Genomic DNA, 17,551 nt, shown 5'->3' on the forward strand with positions numbered 1-17,551 from the left:
TGGAAACGAACGAGGAACGAGAATCTCGCTTGGCATTGTCATGCATTCAGCCCTGGCACGTAATAATGCCTGCCCTCCTTTGTCGTTTATGCGCCCTCCTGTTTTCTGGTTCTCCCCGGTCACGATCGCACTGGCTACCATTGCCCCGTATACCCCGTGTTTCCCGGCGAACGATCCACCCTCGTTCAGATCAACAGAAGAAGCCTAAGGACTAGTTTCCCTTGGAATTCCGGAATTTTCTTCCAAAAATCTATTGTGCTTTCGCCTTTATTTTATCGTTGATACTGGAAGAATCTTGATATGTGAAGATTTTTTTTCTGCGAGGAGATAATAAAGAGAAAGAGAGAGAGAGTGTGTGTGTGTGTGTCTTAAATAAAATGTACCGACAAAGGTATTTTTGATGGAAGCTTCCTTCAGTACAAAATAATTGAATAATAAATGAAATTTATATAATCGAGTCTTGGTTGAAATAAATTGTGCAAGAATAGCCTTTGCGGCAAGATAGTATACTACACATTCTGATGTATTTTCTCTTCTTAATGGAAGAAGATATGAAAAATTCATCTTCATTTATCATGTTTTTTTTATAATAATAAAAGAAAGTATTATTTTATCGCGATTGCCATTACTTTGCCAGCCATCTCAATAAGTACTCGATAAATACTATACACTGGATGTATCGATACCATGAATTCGTGAACAGCCTGTACATTACGAAAGTTAGTAAAGAAAGGCCCGGTTTGGATACGTTTGGCCAAATTGTAGAAGAGTGTTTTATCGGCGATAAAGACGAAGAAGTGTCGTATTCCCGAGGAAGTTGAGCTTTCAGAGGCTGCGTATCAGCGTGAACGTTCGAAGTAGCTTCCTCTAGTGGGATGCAATATCGCCCGGTGGATTGCCGGGCATGATCGAAAGTTCTTGCAGTATTCCGAATTGTGTAACAACCGTCTACAGTCCGGATCCTATAGTTTGGTAATTGTCCTTCCGTGAGCAAGTTGTTTGAGATGTCCTCGAGTGAGGATCGCAGTCTGAGAAGCATGCAGATCGTGCAATTGATTCGTCTTTGCCGATCTCACAAAGCTCCGACGCCTTTTGTTAAAAGAGTCGCTACTATACGAACTAGTTGCTACGAATTGATCGTTCGTTTATTATAAGAAGTTCGTCTATTATCGAAGATTTAATTCTGAAGAAAACTTTTCGTTTTCATTGATCCAATTAGTTTAGGGGTGGAAAGTTAAATTCTTTGTCAGTTTTCAACCATTTGTTTGAAGTGGTTAAAGGTAGTAATTTTTCAATAAAAAACAAACAGGAAGACATTGGTATGGAGATCGAGATCGATAACGAAAGTTAAAAAAATTTATTCAGTTTTTAAGAGATCGCATTTTATAACTTCCAATCGCATTCTTTCAACATAGACTAATTGTCACTCGCCTCACCCTGATATATATCTAATCGAATCTAATCTAAAAATTCACCTGACTCAATCGTGTTCATGCTATCTCTCTTTAAAATCGTTTAAGTCAAATTAATGAATCGACATAGGGAAAATAAGCAACATAAGAGAGACGAAGACGTAGGAAACACGAAAACATGCATCTGAGCCTAATCTAAAACACGCTTCCCTCAATCATTCATCTCTTCTTCAAAATCATCCAAATGAAAGTAACAAATCGGAACAGGAAAAAGGCAATGCGAAATAAGAAAGACGAAAATGAAGAAAACACGACGGTACGAATGTTGGAGCGGCCGCGGCGTTCTGACGAGGGACAACTGGGCCAATCGATACCGCAGCGAGCGACGGTGGGTCGGGGGCGGATGGGAGAACGAGCGGCGGCAACGGTGGCGGCGGTTGTAGGCTGGTGAACGTTTGCAACGCGTACGATGAGGACCGTAGATTTTGGGGGGTTGTAGGTGGCAGTAGGCAGCAGCAGGATGTTGCGGGGGTGTACTGCGTGTCGACGCTGGCGCGACGACTGTGATGGCGCCACCGTCGCCACTGGCTGCGTAGCGTGGCTGCCGCGCGAACAGCCTACTGCGCAGACTCGCGTCGCGGACCAGCGTTTTCCACCACAATGTTGTTGGACCTGTCGTTTTGGCCCGTGTTTCGATTGTTGTTGATATCGTTGTGTCGCCAAGAAAATTTCCATCGCGTCAATCGATTCGCCGGTTGACGTTTCGTTCGTTTTCTCAGTTTATCTCCTTCTCTCTTCGTCCTGATTACACAGCCCGCCGGCTCGGCCACGCGAGCAACCGCCACCTGGTCGCCGAGTGTTGCGTACGTATACAGCATCCCGTTAAGGCTTTCACTTCTATCATAACCTTAAAGTTCGACTCGAAAACCTCGCGCGAAAATTCGAGTGCACCTCACGAGTATATTGGCGATTTGCAACACGAACACGGCTCTGATACATTGTGTGTGAGTGTGTAACCGCGCGTACACGTAAACAGTGCCGTCGGCAAAGCAGCCGAAGAGCCGCGCGTCGATAGATCAGTTGGTTTGACAGCCACGTCGAAAATTAACCGCGTCGTGCGCGGACAAGGTGTGTCGAGGTAACCTGGCGCCGATTTATCCAGAGTATCATCGAGAATATTATTTACGTTGGTCTACATACGACCGACTTACGTTTCGTTGAACTATGGGACGAAGGGTGAAAGGTAAACGACCGTCGTTTCGTTCAGCGATCGTCGTGTGACTTGTTTACGCGTTTTTGCCTTTCGTAGATTGCAACTCGTTTTGACTTCGTTTGTCAAACCTGGAGTCTGGTATTGGGGGGGGAGGGAGATAAAACCGTGGCTTCCGTGGATTTAGATAAAGTGTTACGATTTGGAAACACGGACGAAACTATATACGGTGCAGGAAGTGGCGAATGGGCGGTCTCGCGACTGTTTGAGATGGAAGTGAGTAATAGCTGAGTAAAGTGACCGCTGTATTGGTTGTGATGATCATCGTACGGCCATAAACTGTCGCCCGAGTGATTCAATTGCTACCGCAAGCTGACCCAGCAGCAACGATGCATCACTACTATACGCAAGAAGACATAGACCGTGTTGGTAAGTGGAAGTTGGGTTAGGTTAATGTTTACCAGTTTGCCTGCGAGCCATGCTTTTAAATTTAATATAAAAAACAAGATGAATTGTTGTATTTATCAAAATTGGTTGTTTATTTTGGCTTAGGATAATTTATTTCTGTTTTCTTTCTTTCTCAATTTTTATGTTTGAGTTGAATGTCTACATTGTAAGTTTGCATTGTGTGTTTATTTCTTTCTTTCTGTGAAGAACTTTATTTTATCTTTACGTTAACCTACAAATTGCCTAAATCCAAGTAGAAAATCCAATATACGTAATTACGTTTAGAAAATATTTAACAGCATCCTAAGCTAAATGAAAAGTTTTTTCCAAAATAATATATTTTTCCATCCAACTGTAATTTAACCTAAAAATTCACGAAAAACGGCGAGGTATCTAATATAAATCACATTTTTCATTTACAAAATATGAAAGTCAATAACAAAATTCTACAAGCTAAATGGTTAACCAATCATACAAATAATTTACTATCGTTAGCGAATTCATAATTGCCCGATGATCGTCGTTGAACGATCGATCGTACGTGACGAGGTTAGGTCAATGGGTCCACTTTTAACTTTGACCCAAAACTGCACCTGTTAAAGGTGATACTGGAGAGCAACGGACGCTGTATCGAAACACCAGTACCGAAATAGGTAGCGTTGCTAATTATTCGGTGGAAAAAGCGCCAGCTGGAGAATTGTATACGATTACAAAGTTTGTCGGGCTGGGCTCCTTAAGCGATCCACGGCGCGGCGACATCGCCGATTTACAATGCAAATGCCGGACGTCGGGTAACTTCGTAGAATTATCGGTCAAATCGCAAATTTCATCCAGGCCCGGGGTTCCAGCTGTAAATTGTTCGTTCGCGTATTTACACGGAATTAAAGCCGCTCCTTCGAGACCGCTCAAATTACCTTACGACGTCATCTAATTTGCCGAGTTACGCCACGCCAGACGTATCGCGGTAAATGGAATTCGGCGATGCGATTGTCGTAGTTTTAGCTGCTTGCAACGGTGAACTATAGGGCTAATAGACGTTGCGGTAGTTGTTGCTGCTGTTTCTGCTACGAATATTGCCATGTTGTGAACTAATCCCTCAAGCGACACCGATCGACGCTCGATGATACGCCATCCTATATACTCCACTATTATTAAGTTAAAGACAAAAAATAGTATCTCTTATGAAATAAATGCGTACTCAGCATTGCTTCCGAATAGGAACGAAACTACAGGAAGGGAGGTGCAGTAGATCTCGGGACACGAACCTCCCCTAATATTTTCGTCACGGTTATATTTTTTTTCTTGCGCCCCTCCGCGGCGGAAAAACACGCGCGCGGTATTCTTAACATTAACGCGCCTATTTGGGAAATGTATGCAGGTTAGATCCCAAGCGTACCGGCCACCCCTTGTACCCAGGATTATATTAGGTCCTTCAGGCTTTCCGCGCGACTCTCCGACGGAATATAAATTGGTCTGGATACGATAGCGACGAAATGAAGGAATGGAATAAAATTTGCAACGTCTTTTTCCGCGACAAGCGCATCGATTTCGCTTTCCAATCGAAGAATAAAAGATTCGCGTTCTGGATCGAGTACATGCAAATCATCCTCCCAGTTTGTTCAAAACGATATTCGCGAGAAAATATCTTATTGTAGTCTCGATAAGATTTCGTTCAACAAGTAATAAAAATATCTAACGATTAAATATTTTCGTCAAGTTAACGAGTCCTCACCTAACCCCTGTATCTTACCCTACTTCACCGAACAACAACCACTTAAGTAACCATCCCCTCGATCACTCCACGTAATCTACAAACTCTGGCCTTATCAGCCTACTCCAAATCCACAGTACCCCATTGATCCCCCAGTGACATCAATCGAACCTCCGAAAAATCCCACCCATACAAACAGTCCACTGTCAATTGTCTCCACCGCACCGTACACATTCACCAAACGATCAGACCCCGTGAAACGACGTATTCACGCGGAACGCCACTTGACTTCTTTATTCGGTCGCGTAAAGAATGTCGGCCGAATGGATCATGTCCAGGTTAGAAGCAGCGAAACAATAAGAAAAGGAGAACGAGCAGGACAGCGTCGCATTGTTCGCGCCATGGTGGTCGTCGCACGTACGGGTTCCCCGTAACGCATTCTGCTTTAAGGCCACGCTGCTCGTAAGCAAATTAGAATGGCGCACGTGGCTCGCATAAGTCGGCTTCGTGTCTGCGTGCTCCGTGTGGGGCGCGTCGAGCTGGATTTGTAAGGCCACCTTCCTCCATTCCGCCTCTCGTAGCCGTGACGCCAATGGGCTTTTCTGCCCGTGTTCTTCTCGCCCAAAGGGCACGGACGCATCGGCAATTACGCCACTTTATTGCTAGGGTTACGTGTCGTGCATGGAATTAATGCAATCCGCCCAGGCTAGGGTGGCGCTCGCCCACGTTTTTTACTGCGTTTTCACCACGGCCGACGTTTTCTCCGCGTCTCTGCGGCAATGGTCGCGAGTTTTATTCGAAGATTCTTCATGCGCGCCTGGCTAATTGAATTCGAAAGTATTAATTGCGCGCCACTTACCAACGCCTAGGTAATACATATTTAATGCGACGATTCTCGACCGAGGGAAACATTTTTGCCTTTTTTCTCTGATTGATTGTGTGTGGTGGTAGGGTTTCAGTGGAATGCATAGGATCACTACCATTAAGGTACAATGTTAGCGCAACATTTCGTTTGCTTTTATTTTCAATCAATTTACAATATGGCAAACCATTGCTTGGTGATCTAGCTTCAACGAATTAAGAAAAAAAAATTCCTGAAATTTTCTAAATGGTTGTACGGTAATTCTTAACGAATTCTGTATTTTACAAATATTCTGGATAAGGAGAAAATCCACAAATACGAGACAGAAGAGTTTAGCAATCACGGATCATGCGTTGATCATGAACTACATGTTCAGGAACACAGTAAATCGCGATATGTAAATATCTTACGCGAATCTCATCGAAAGCAAAAAAAAAAAAAGAAAGGAAAGGGGAATGAAAAACTTGACTGTGATGAAGCCATGATGCAACCGTGAAATCTACCACGGAAACCAGAACTGTAGTGGAAACGACGAGGCGAGTAAACAAAAATATCAGCGGGCGGATAAAAATGTAAATATCGACGTCGGGAAGGGTTGCGGAATTTTTATCTAAAATGAAATTACGGGGTGGAAGTGCTGGCTGCGTAAATACATTGTAGACGCAGCGCATCGCGTCGGTGGCGCACCCTCGCTCAATTTGAGTTTTATTTATATCCTCCTGGGGATAAAATGGGCATTGCTATCGCCGTGGCCGTCAATTGTGCTCTGTCATCCCTCGTTTCGGCTTTAGTCCGCGGGCTCTTGTCGTGCAGAAACGCGCCTCGGCGCAAACAAGTGTCTCCATAAGTGATCATCGTCCCCTTTAAATTGCAACCATCTCGTTCGTTCGCGTTTAATCGAGGACCAGAGAGAATTGAGATGACTGTCGCGGCACTAGTGTCGTTTTTCCTCATCTGGGAATAACCGAAGTGTGCGTGAATTAATTTTATAATGAACGCGTTTAAGTTCACTATCGCATTACCTACATCGTCACGTAGTAACAGAATATTATTCAATTTCCGTGTCTGTTATTACTAACTGATATGAGTACTAATAAATACGTGATGTAATAATATAATAATATATACGTGTAATCAGTCATCCTGTTACAGATAATAATTGTAAATTGATAGATAATAGTGAATGATAGTTTGAAAAATTATGTTCAGAGATTACTTAGATTAGAATTTCGTTTCATTTAATTTAGATTTGAAGAGGATATTAGTTTCAAACAGTTATTCTTGAGTATGACGTATATCGGCTTAGTATTTTTATTTTTAGTAGTAAGATATCTTAGATGGAAATAATCTTATTTTAACTATCAATGAGCAGTAATAAAGATTTTAGAAATATTCGCCGTAGAAAGCGTTTCTCCTTACCGCCATGATAAAAGTAGAACAAACTACCGTTTATCCTTCGATAGTAGCGCAAGCGGACCACGATGAATCGAGCAAAGTTTCTATCGATCCTGCGAGACGGCTCCATCCCCCATCTTTCCTCTCTTACTGCAAAATTTACATGGATCCTGCGAGAATCTAGGTTCGTTTCTTTCCACGCTTTCCTTGTTTTCCCACTCGGAAGTTTTTATAAGGCGCACACACATTAAATCGCGAGACGACCGTCTGATTACCCACGAGGTCGCAACTGTTGAGAGTACTTGGAATACTCAAGAATATTACTATTATAAATTATAAATACTATCGCAGTTAGCAACAAACAAACATCGGAGACATTATCTCGATATAAAAAATATTTGTAGCGGCACTCGACAACAAAACTTTCCAACAGTTTCGTCGGTACAAGTATCACCGAAGTGTAAGCGCCGACAGGCCTAATGAGCCATCAATATCCCTACGATCCTTCGCGCGTGATTTTTCGCGTAGAATCATTCCCTTCCGCTTCTTTGCAATTTGCCGCAACGACAAACCTTTATCACACAAACAAATAATACTGTTCCTTTTATCTTCACTAAGTGGCTTCAACTTGGATTAAGCATATCAAACTGAAAAGTAATCTAACAATGGTGTGAAACAGTTGACTGCGAAACAGTGGACAATCAGTGCTTATTGACAGTTTCGTTTCCCTGACATTTACATGCTATCTTCATACTATACTTACATGCTATATTTCTGACGAAACGTGCAAAACTGTAAACATTGTTTCAAAACACAATTATTATAAAATATTCTGTATATTATTAATGTTAATGAAAATGTACTATTACATTTCGTTAATCAGACGTAGCTTGTTGTTACTGTTATCTAATTTTTACCGATCACTTGAAAAATTAGTCGTATTATCGCCTTTTACATAAAATCAGCGGAGTGTGTTTACACTTTTGCACATCACTGTATTTTATGGACTTTTAATTAAAATTCAATCGAGAAAGTATATCTATAATCTGGCCTATTAAAAACGATCTACCTAAAATACATTATTCATAACCGACAATAGTGCACTATAACACAGCATGAAGTCGAATGAATTCCAGAAAGTCCGTTTCCACGACAACGCCCAATTAACGTTTCCAAAGAAACCTCGTCACGAACGTTCATATAGGTTACCAAGCGACAATCGAGAATCCTTCAGCCATCGAATAAAGTGGTAAATATAATAGAAACTCGCTGGAAACTTTCTCCGTCTAACCTATATAATTCAGTGTCGAGAGCGTACGAGCGACACCAGCGAAGAGGACGCGGAAATCGCTAGAAAATATCGAAGCCTCGTTTCTCTAAAGCGCGCTTCGCACAATTTTTTTTTTTTCACCCCGTTTTCAGCACGGTGTTTCAAACGTTGGAATATCTTCGCTGATGGAATTCGCGCTGATGAATGAAAATTGTTCGCCCCGGCCGTATTGAATTACCCGCCGCGGCCGGAGATCGATCTATGAGATTAACAGTTCGGATTAAAACAACAACCAACCTCGATCGAACAAAAAAAAAAAAAAGATGAAAAAAGGAGAAAAGAGCGAAAAAGAAAAAGAGAGGAACGGATGAAAAACGAAGGAAAAAAAGATATAGCGCGGAAAAAAATAACGCTTTGACGGATACGATTTATACAACGGCGAAACGAAATATTTAACGATTATATCGCTCCGTACGGAACGTATTGTTCGCGCGTCGATTGCGCGCCGCTCCCGACCAACTCGATAGGCGGCTATATTATGCGCTTGATGGGATTCCGCTTCTCCTATAAAAGTCATCCTTCCCTGGGGGTAAATATAAACCACTTTCCCCGTGGAAACAATGCCGCGGGGTGAGAAAAAAAAAAAGTACGACGTGTATTTTTACCGTCGCGTCGTCGTGTCTTCGTCGTACGTTCGCACGTTTCGTCCTACGATGTACCAAGTATTTAAAATGTGTTAATTCCGTTTGCGCGGAATTACGATACTCGTCAGAAGGAATGTAATTTGACGTGGTGCTAAAGATTCGTAATGTGTTAGACCGTTAGCTAGATAGAGAGCTTAAGAATTTGTTTTCAATATTGCAGTAATTAATTTCGATTAGCTTTAAACGAGATCGCAATCTATCTATATACACTAAAGCAGCAACGATAATTTTCCGTGAGATTATGACTTGCTAACTAGTCCGACGAATCAGAGACTGGCCACTATCCTGGCGTTTCCATGAAACAGCATAGATTGAAATTTAATCTTCGCGTGTATATCTGATCTACAGATAATTGTACACGTCGTTATTTCAGAATTCCCTGTATCGCTGAATTACAATTCCGAAATGCTTGCCACTACGAACTAACATTCTCCATAGTGATATTATCTACGCGCACTATTCACGGCAGACCATCCTTCGCTTAGTAACGCTAATAACAAATTCCTCGTATTAAGAATATTATCAACTTCTTAAAAAATAACCTACAAATACATCACTTTTGACTCGACTGACACAAAACACGGGTCGCGTGGTATGCAAACGTTTCAAGTGATAGCTAATTATTAATCGATGATTTCCGAGTGATCGACAGCTGGCGGCGAAAGTAACGAACTCGCCCTTCCTATTTGTTGGGAACGATGAACAAGCAACGGGAACGGTTTAATGTGTAAAACTGCATTTAACTCGATTCCTGGGAAAATGGGTTGGCGCTAATAAGATTCATGCAGGACAAAAGCGGCCATGTAAAACAAGTTACGTGACGACCGTGACGCAAATGCGCGATTCGCCGGCAGCTGGCGCGACCAGAGGACGCTCGTTGCAATTTATCCGCGGCCGTACACGAATTTGCCTCCTATATGTAATGCACACTGTTCGGCCCTAAAAGTAAATTCAGCATATCGATCCTTGCACTAGTAATTTTCCTTGTAATTCTACCGTATCGTTCCACCGTTTTTGTCCTTTTCATCTAAAATATTAAATTTAACATAATTATATATATAACATGTATCGTTATAATATTTAATAACGCGAGAATATGTTTCATAGAAATATCGAAATACGTGATACAGCTTGTAAAGCTAGGGTTGTACATAGGTATAGAGCGTAATCTAAATGGAGCTTTTAGAGTTTACTACCATTAATATGGCAACTGTGTTATAGCATTTTGGAAAATGATTACTAAGGGTGTAACCTCTCATTTAGAAGTTGCAGATTACATAGCTTAGAGTATTTTCTTTTTGCTCAAAATCTATTTATATACATGGAATTATTACTAATTAATTATTACTAACTTTAGAGACGAATATAATTAAACTAGGCACTCGGTATATCTACGTTTCTCATTTATCGCGCTCTTCGCTGTTACATCGACGATCGGTGGAAATAATTCGGAGGATGGCGAACGTATTAAAACGCTATCGACGAGTTAACCGGCCCGTTAAATCGTATAATCGTTTGTCTCCGACGCTAATTCACCGGTTGCTCGCGACTGCATTAACGAATCGCATCATTTGCACGGACGTTGTTTAAACGACTTCTCGCTCGACTCATTACATTAATGATATTTTATTCCGGCGCGGTGTGGCTCGTTTGTTCCTGTTCAATTTTGGAATAGCTTGTGCTTTATGCAGCCGCCACCGTCGTGATTTTTGGGGCACACCATGAGCGTTACTATTCATGGAACTTTCGTTACTTTCGAGGAACGTCGCGCCAGGTTTACCGTTAATTGCACGCCGGTAGGTTAATTAACTCGATTATGTAATTGAAAAGCGGCAGCTGGTAATTGTAACGAGCCATTACGTCGGCGTTGCTAATTTGAGTAGGTGACAAATATGACAATGATGTGGATATATGCGTTACTTTCGATACACGTAGTTGTTGACGACAATGAAGCTGTATTAAATTTTTAATCAATTACTCGTTCAAAGCTATTGAAAGGTGTACACTTTGTTCTACTCCATCGCAGACCCTTTTGGATCATTCGCATTCCTGGCGAAACTTCACACGTACATTTCTCCAAAATAGATATTCATTTTTCCTGAGAAATCTATTAAATATTGAACTTAAAATTTGATTAACTATAACATACGAAAGAGTTCAATAAGTAACAGAATTAGGCGTGAACATAAATAATACAATTTACCTATAGAGAGCTGAATTTTATTCCGAATTTTGTGATTACTATATTATCTCTTATTTGATCTATTTTACGCTTAAAAAAAAAAGAAAATCAGACAAGAAGCAAGGAGATCGCATATTATGGAAGGATTCAATCAGAAGGATATTCGAAAAGACAAGAACACTATCACGCCTCAAGCGGCAGTTAGCCCTAACGAACGAAGGAGGAACGACAGCTACTTCCGACTCGTTGCAGCACGGCGATAACGGGAAAATTGGTACAGTGTCGAAGAGAGGACGAGCGGTTCGAAATAACCACGGCTGATTATCATTCGCTTATCGTTTTCATAATTAACATATTAGGAAGAAGTTTCTTGACGGAGGAAGCAAGAAGGAACGAGATAAATGGGGACGGGGCAAGCGGCGGAAGAGAGCGTACAGAAGTAATCTGGACGGGGGCCAGAAGCTAATTCCCGTAGTTTGAGTTGATGAAGAGAACGAGACCATTCCGCTGCGAAGCTAGTTAAAGTTCAGCCACTTCTATTTCCGGTTTTACTCCTAATAGCGGGCACTAAGCGCGAACGTGTACGCACGCGGACACCTACCGTACGTATCAACGTATGTACGTATGAACACGACGTGAACCTCACTACACGGCTGGATATTTCGATCTGCGAGCTGGATAAGAAATTTTGGTAAATTGAATGACCGTAGATGATGTAAATCTACTGGACGATGATAATTAAATTTTGGGTTTGCAAAGGTATGACGAGGCTTCAGAAGGTTGCGGCCGAATCAATTTATTAACAATTCGCGAAACTATGTGAAATACATATTAAAATACATATTAAAAATAAGGAATTTGTGTCGCGAGATGAAATAGCTGATGTCAAGGTTTCGTTAGGTTCCTCCTTTCGGAAGTTTGACAAGGTTTGAGCAAGTGATTTCAGAACAGAAGGTCCTATCGCTATTTTCCTCATCGACCAAGAAACACACAGAAGTCGGTCTCCTTTAAGTAGTCTCCGGGAATATCACGGAAGCGTATCTCGACGAACAGTTTCAAGCTGTCTCATCCCTTAGCTTGTGGATCTCGTATCAGGTTAGAATCAATTATTTCGAGGCACAAACGTCTAGACCCGTATCGATCCGTCTCGAGCCTGGAACGATACGTCGGCAGATCCTGTACTAATAAACATTCATTAGTCGCCAAACCGATAGGATCCTGAGGATATTGGCAACGAGTACGGTTGCTGATGCACGACAGAGGGGTGCGAAACGGGCAAACGTTTGTTGACAGAGAAGGGAAAGTTCGTTCTCTTTCTGAATGGTCGTCTTCTGTGATATATGATGCGAGATGGATCGTTTCAATTAACTGTTGTCGGCAAAGACCAATCTGTCCGATTCTATAAAGCCGAATAATTTGAATAGTGTGAAACTTTTAAAGCCTGTTTGGTGTTTGTTTCTTTGATGACAATTTATCCAATTAAAAGAGTTTCAATAATTTTATTGGCTAGATCGATTTTCCAAATTCAATTATAGCTGTGTTTTAACACGTCCAAGCAAATAGATGTTGCAAAAATTGACAGGTTAAATTTTTGGTAATTGGGTTTCTATAGACGATTACTGTGATTGTATTGGTCGCATAGATAGATTCTGAGCGGCATTTTATCAGAAAGTAAAACTATTTGCGGTAGCGAAAGGGCGCCACAAGCGCTCCACAAGATCAGACAGGCTAAATCGAGATATACGGTTGATCTTATTGCAAACGGGCTTTGCGGAAGCCTCGGTTCCTTTGTGAACAGTCGGAGATTACTGGTTGTCAGTTGCTGTTGGGCTACGAGATCAGAAGTGGAAAGGAATCGGTGCAATGCCTCTCTGTGGATTATTACCGAGCTTGCGCCACCGCGAAGCGGCTGAATAATGAAACGATGTTTGTGAAACTTGATATCGATGATTTTGTGACAATAATCAGAGAAGAAAAGTGTGCTGGATTTCTCTAAAAGTTATTTCGAAAGCGTATAAACTTCCTTCAATTTCGCCCCTACGTTTTCAACGAGAGAATTTATTTTACCTATCTGCCTTCCTATTATATTCGCTATTTCCCATTCTCTCAACTTGTCGCAATGGAAGAAATTCAGTTAGAGAAATGAACGATAAATGAGTGTTGAGAATTGTGGATCTTAATCGCCGAAATAAATGTATAGGAACATTCAGATTACATTTAGAACTGATATCAAAATAGTTTCACATTCATTTAATATGTGATTTACAAGATATTCGTCGATACATATTTGCACGCGTCTCAGCACTCTCTTTGTCTCGCCATCTTCCTTACCACACTACCAACGCAACAGTTGCATTCTTCTGTCTTACGAGACGCTGTGCACACACCTACTCCCACATACTCATACTCATATATGTGTGTCACTACTACGCGGTTAATCTAGTATAGCACACAAAATTACGCATATCTCATAATGAGAATTAAATATCCAAGAAAATAACCTAAGCCCTTTGCACAGTTTCCCTGGTAACATGGCAAACATGCAGGAATCGGTGTACCAGCAGCATCTGAATCCCTTTGCAGCGAGAACCAATGCAACAACAATTTCCGTAGCAAGAAACGCTGTTAATAGCCCGCGAAACGCGAGAAACGCAGTCCCGACGGCATTTACGTCCGCCGCTAATTGCACCGCAGCTCGCCAGTCCGCGGCTTCGGACGACCCGTTCCCAACTATATTAATCCATCCACACGCTATTCACGCAAGAGAGAGAACAGCGTAGAGAGGGTGTGGGACAAGAAGCTTCCAATGGAAGCAACGATCGTCGATTAACCACAGGCGGCAGCGGTCGTCAGACAATATCCGCGGCTCTTCACCAAGTACTCTCTGTTAACGATCATAACGCATCATGCAAACCTATAAGGGGTAAAGCGGCGATCAGGATGCCTGGGCACGCACCCTCTTGGATTACCTTCGCCGTCCCCACGGCCCGTTGTTTCCATTGGCCGGCCGGTTTTCGTTGCACGATGCACCACGATGGTTTACCCTTCGTCGTCGCCGCCATAGTTCGGTCCTCTTCCATCGTCCCTACCCTTTCAAATCCCGCAATCGAGTGGCAGACTATCGGGAATCGCCCTAGATCGCCATTATCGTTAATCAAGCTGGTGTTTACGGAGTCTTAAGCGGCGCTGTTTGCGCCGCGAAACGCATCCTGCCGCCACGCACACTAGCGAGACGCGCGTTTTACGAGCGGATAGAATGAAGAAGAACGACGAGGTTACGTGTCGATGCGGGATATGGCGGAAGATGGCGGAATTGAGTTGCTGCAGGTCGCTTCAAGTGACCTTTAACGTTTAATATCGAAGGAAATGGCACGGGGCGTGGAAAAATTATAGGTGAAGGGGCTTACAGGTGATTCTGTACTCTTCAAAATAAGTTACTTTTTATTCTTTATACAAGATGGTTCCAGCAATTCAGTTACACTATGTTTATTTCAAGCGAGAATAACGAAAAATTGTGGAGGAAAATTTTCCACCATTTAACAAGCTTTGAGAAATTTCCCCGTTAGATTGAGCAAATATAATGGACCATAATTTGTATATAGACATTATCGCTGATAGACAAACTTCGTTCATGACGTACGAACGTTCACACAAACTTCTGCGCAATTGCCGCATTCCAATTTATTCCAGAATTTAAGCTCACGTGTTTTGAAACATCCTGTAAACGTGCTGGGAGATCTGCCCGTGGAGAAAAAGGTAACCGTCGCGCTCCAGAGATTCCCTGGCGGACAGCCAAACACCCAACAACCAAGAAACCCTTAGACTCAACTGTATCCACTCCATCCATGGACCTAGCCATCCAGCTCTCCTCTTTTTCCCTTTCCGTATCCGCTATCTCTCTCTAGCCACCGATCCCTCCACCTGCTCGCCTCCCAGTTCTTTGCTCGCATCTCTCGCTACCGAAATTCCATTTTCTAACGTGCAACGCTGCTCTCTCCACCTCCGCTTCTTCTTGCACGTCCTTTCGACTGTCACTCCAACTGCTCGCTATCGCGTCGGTTATCACTCTCGTATCCACCGCCTCTATCCTTTCTTTCACTTTTGATTCTCTCCTCGTTTCGTTTCGTTTCCACTTGCTTCTCTACTCTTCCATTCTCTCGTTGAGGTAGATTCCTGCATTTCCTTAGCTAACAGGATTCGATCGCTCTTGTTAAGACGGTGCGCGACACGATCGGGTCATGTCACTTTGGTAGAAGACGATGTTCCAGGGTGTGCGGTATAAATTTACTAACGAAACGTACTTTTCGACCGACAAAATTGATACAATGAAATTGTACGGTGAATTTCAGTGAAAATTCTATCTTTTAGAACTAAAGAATTTCTGTAAAATGCATCGATGAACAAATATAAGCGCAGTAAGATAATCGGTCGTACGATCGATGGAACGAAGCAGCCCGTGTCATTAACCGTACTGGTGCATCGACCCAGTTGTTGCCGCGCCATTAGCGGATAATGACACTTTTTCGAGCGGAAGTAGACTAGCTAGATCGGCGTCGATCGTTCCGCCCGTTTGGTTGCGAACGTCTTCGAACGTTGTTACTATTTGAACGAAGGATAAAGTGTCTTGAGGATGGTTTCATCGAGTCAGAGATCACCAACCTTTATTTTCAACGATTTTATTTTTACACGAGATTCTATGAATCGGGATATTTGGAGTTAATGTACTTCCTAAGTAGAGTTCAGGAACTTTACAGATTTCTAATGGCCATACGTAAATACATCGAATTATTCAAGCCGAAATTACATATTTATATTTATATTTCTTGATCTCCAAGCTTCCATATAAAAATCTAAACTTCCAAAGGCAAAAATGTTCTCTTCGACCGATTTAACAATCGTTTCCCATGCAACGATTTTCAATTTTACGGAAACGAAGAAAATATCGATCGAGGCAGCGTTAAGATGACGAGCCAGCGTTTCTAACAGCGGACGTCGCGATTTTTCACGGTGAAAATCGGCCGGAACACGAAACCACCGACGGAACTGGCAATTTCATCGAGTCGAGCTTAAACAGTCACGCGAGATGATTGATCTTCCCTCCCGTTGCCGATACGTTCGTTCTCCTGAAAGAAAAAAGAGGAAAAGAAAAAGGAGGGGGGGAAAAAATAGTGTCAATCGTTCGCGATGTTCTGCATCCAACGGCGGACAGTTTGATCGATTCGAGGAGCGTGCTCGAACGGGTGCAGTGAATTTCGGCGTTTCAAGCGTGCATCAATGTGATATTGGCCGAAAACGGGTAGCTCTTTCATAATTTTTCCTGAATTTGTAGAGTGAAATAGAGAAGACTGGTTTGAGCTTCAAGAGCATGAGATTTTATTGCGCGACGACTAAAGGGAATTTTGGACGATGTTTAGCGAGGAGCAGGATTATTATACGAGTGGTCTGGGAATTTCTGATCGTTGCTTAATTTGTAGAATAACGAGCAGAATTCTACGCACGAACAGTAGTTTGGATCACAGATTGACGTGTATTAGTTAAAGTTTTTCAAGCTTTTGAAAATTTTCATACCAGTAAATATCGTTCTACCTTAATATTCAGCCAAGAGAAATATGTTTGTTAATAATTCTACTGTAAATAATCACCAAAGAAACACGAGAAATTTGCAATATTAGAAATTGCAATGTGTACTCTCTTCGGAGGAACGTAAAATATCCACTACATCATACTCGTAGCGCAATTCATCTAAAGAAGTAGCAAACGTTCAGGAACAAACAAAGACATCTACGATGACAACCCGCAAGATCGATGAAGGATGTCAAAGACATAACCAGCGCAAACACAGTACAGCATGAAAATTTACACACGTGCACGATCAGAATTCCTTTCGCGCGGATTCGAAGGCGAATAACGGTAAAACGACCAGCCGAAAATACCGACGCATTTGAGGACGCTCAAGCGCGCCTTTCTCCCCTTTCAGAATCGTTTTTCAGTCGGCAATAACATTCCAGGAAAAAAACAACCACGTAAAGCACTCCTCCTTCGCGAGCAACCGAACGCTTCCCAACGAAACGAACTACCAATGACGACGAAAATCACTTCTCTACCACTGGTCAAAGGAAAATACGAAATATCGAAGCACTTTTTGATTGTTTCTAGCTATGTTCTTCGTTCTATTGCCATGATTGCGCGATCTGTATGAACTCTATGTACAATAATGTACATGTAAGGCATGTTAAACAAACAGAAACGTAAAAGTAAATTGAAGAAATATTGTATTTCAACGAAGAAACTTCGATATTCAGTCTAAACAGAATTATATTTTTGCAGAAATTGCAGATAAACTTTTATACGTAAGTGT

General features: G+C 42.0%; 1 protein-coding gene across 6 annotated transcripts in view; it reads left to right on the top strand.

Annotated features, from left to right (window-relative positions):
* LOC117213690 (teneurin-a) overlaps nucleotides 1-17,551 on the top strand; it is a 702,857-nt gene that overhangs the window by 435,041 nt on the left and 250,265 nt on the right. Inside the window, exon 1 of one of the 6 annotated variants that reach the window (XM_033459243.1) lies at nucleotides 2,143-3,051. The exons of the other annotated variants lie outside the window; for them this stretch is intronic. Coding sequence (XP_033315134.1) covers nucleotides 3,012-3,051 — 40 coding nt within the window. The 5' untranslated portion in view covers nucleotides 2,143-3,011. Of the gene's footprint in view, nucleotides 1-2,142; nucleotides 3,052-17,551 lie in introns of those variants that run through there. 6 annotated transcript variants of the gene reach the window in all.

The sequence above is a fragment of the Bombus bifarius genome, unplaced genomic scaffold (genome assembly GCF_011952205.1).
Source record: "Bombus bifarius isolate JDL3187 unplaced genomic scaffold, Bbif_JDL3187 scf7180000009125, whole genome shotgun sequence".
Taxonomy (NCBI): Eukaryota; Metazoa; Arthropoda; class Insecta; order Hymenoptera; family Apidae; genus Bombus; species Bombus bifarius.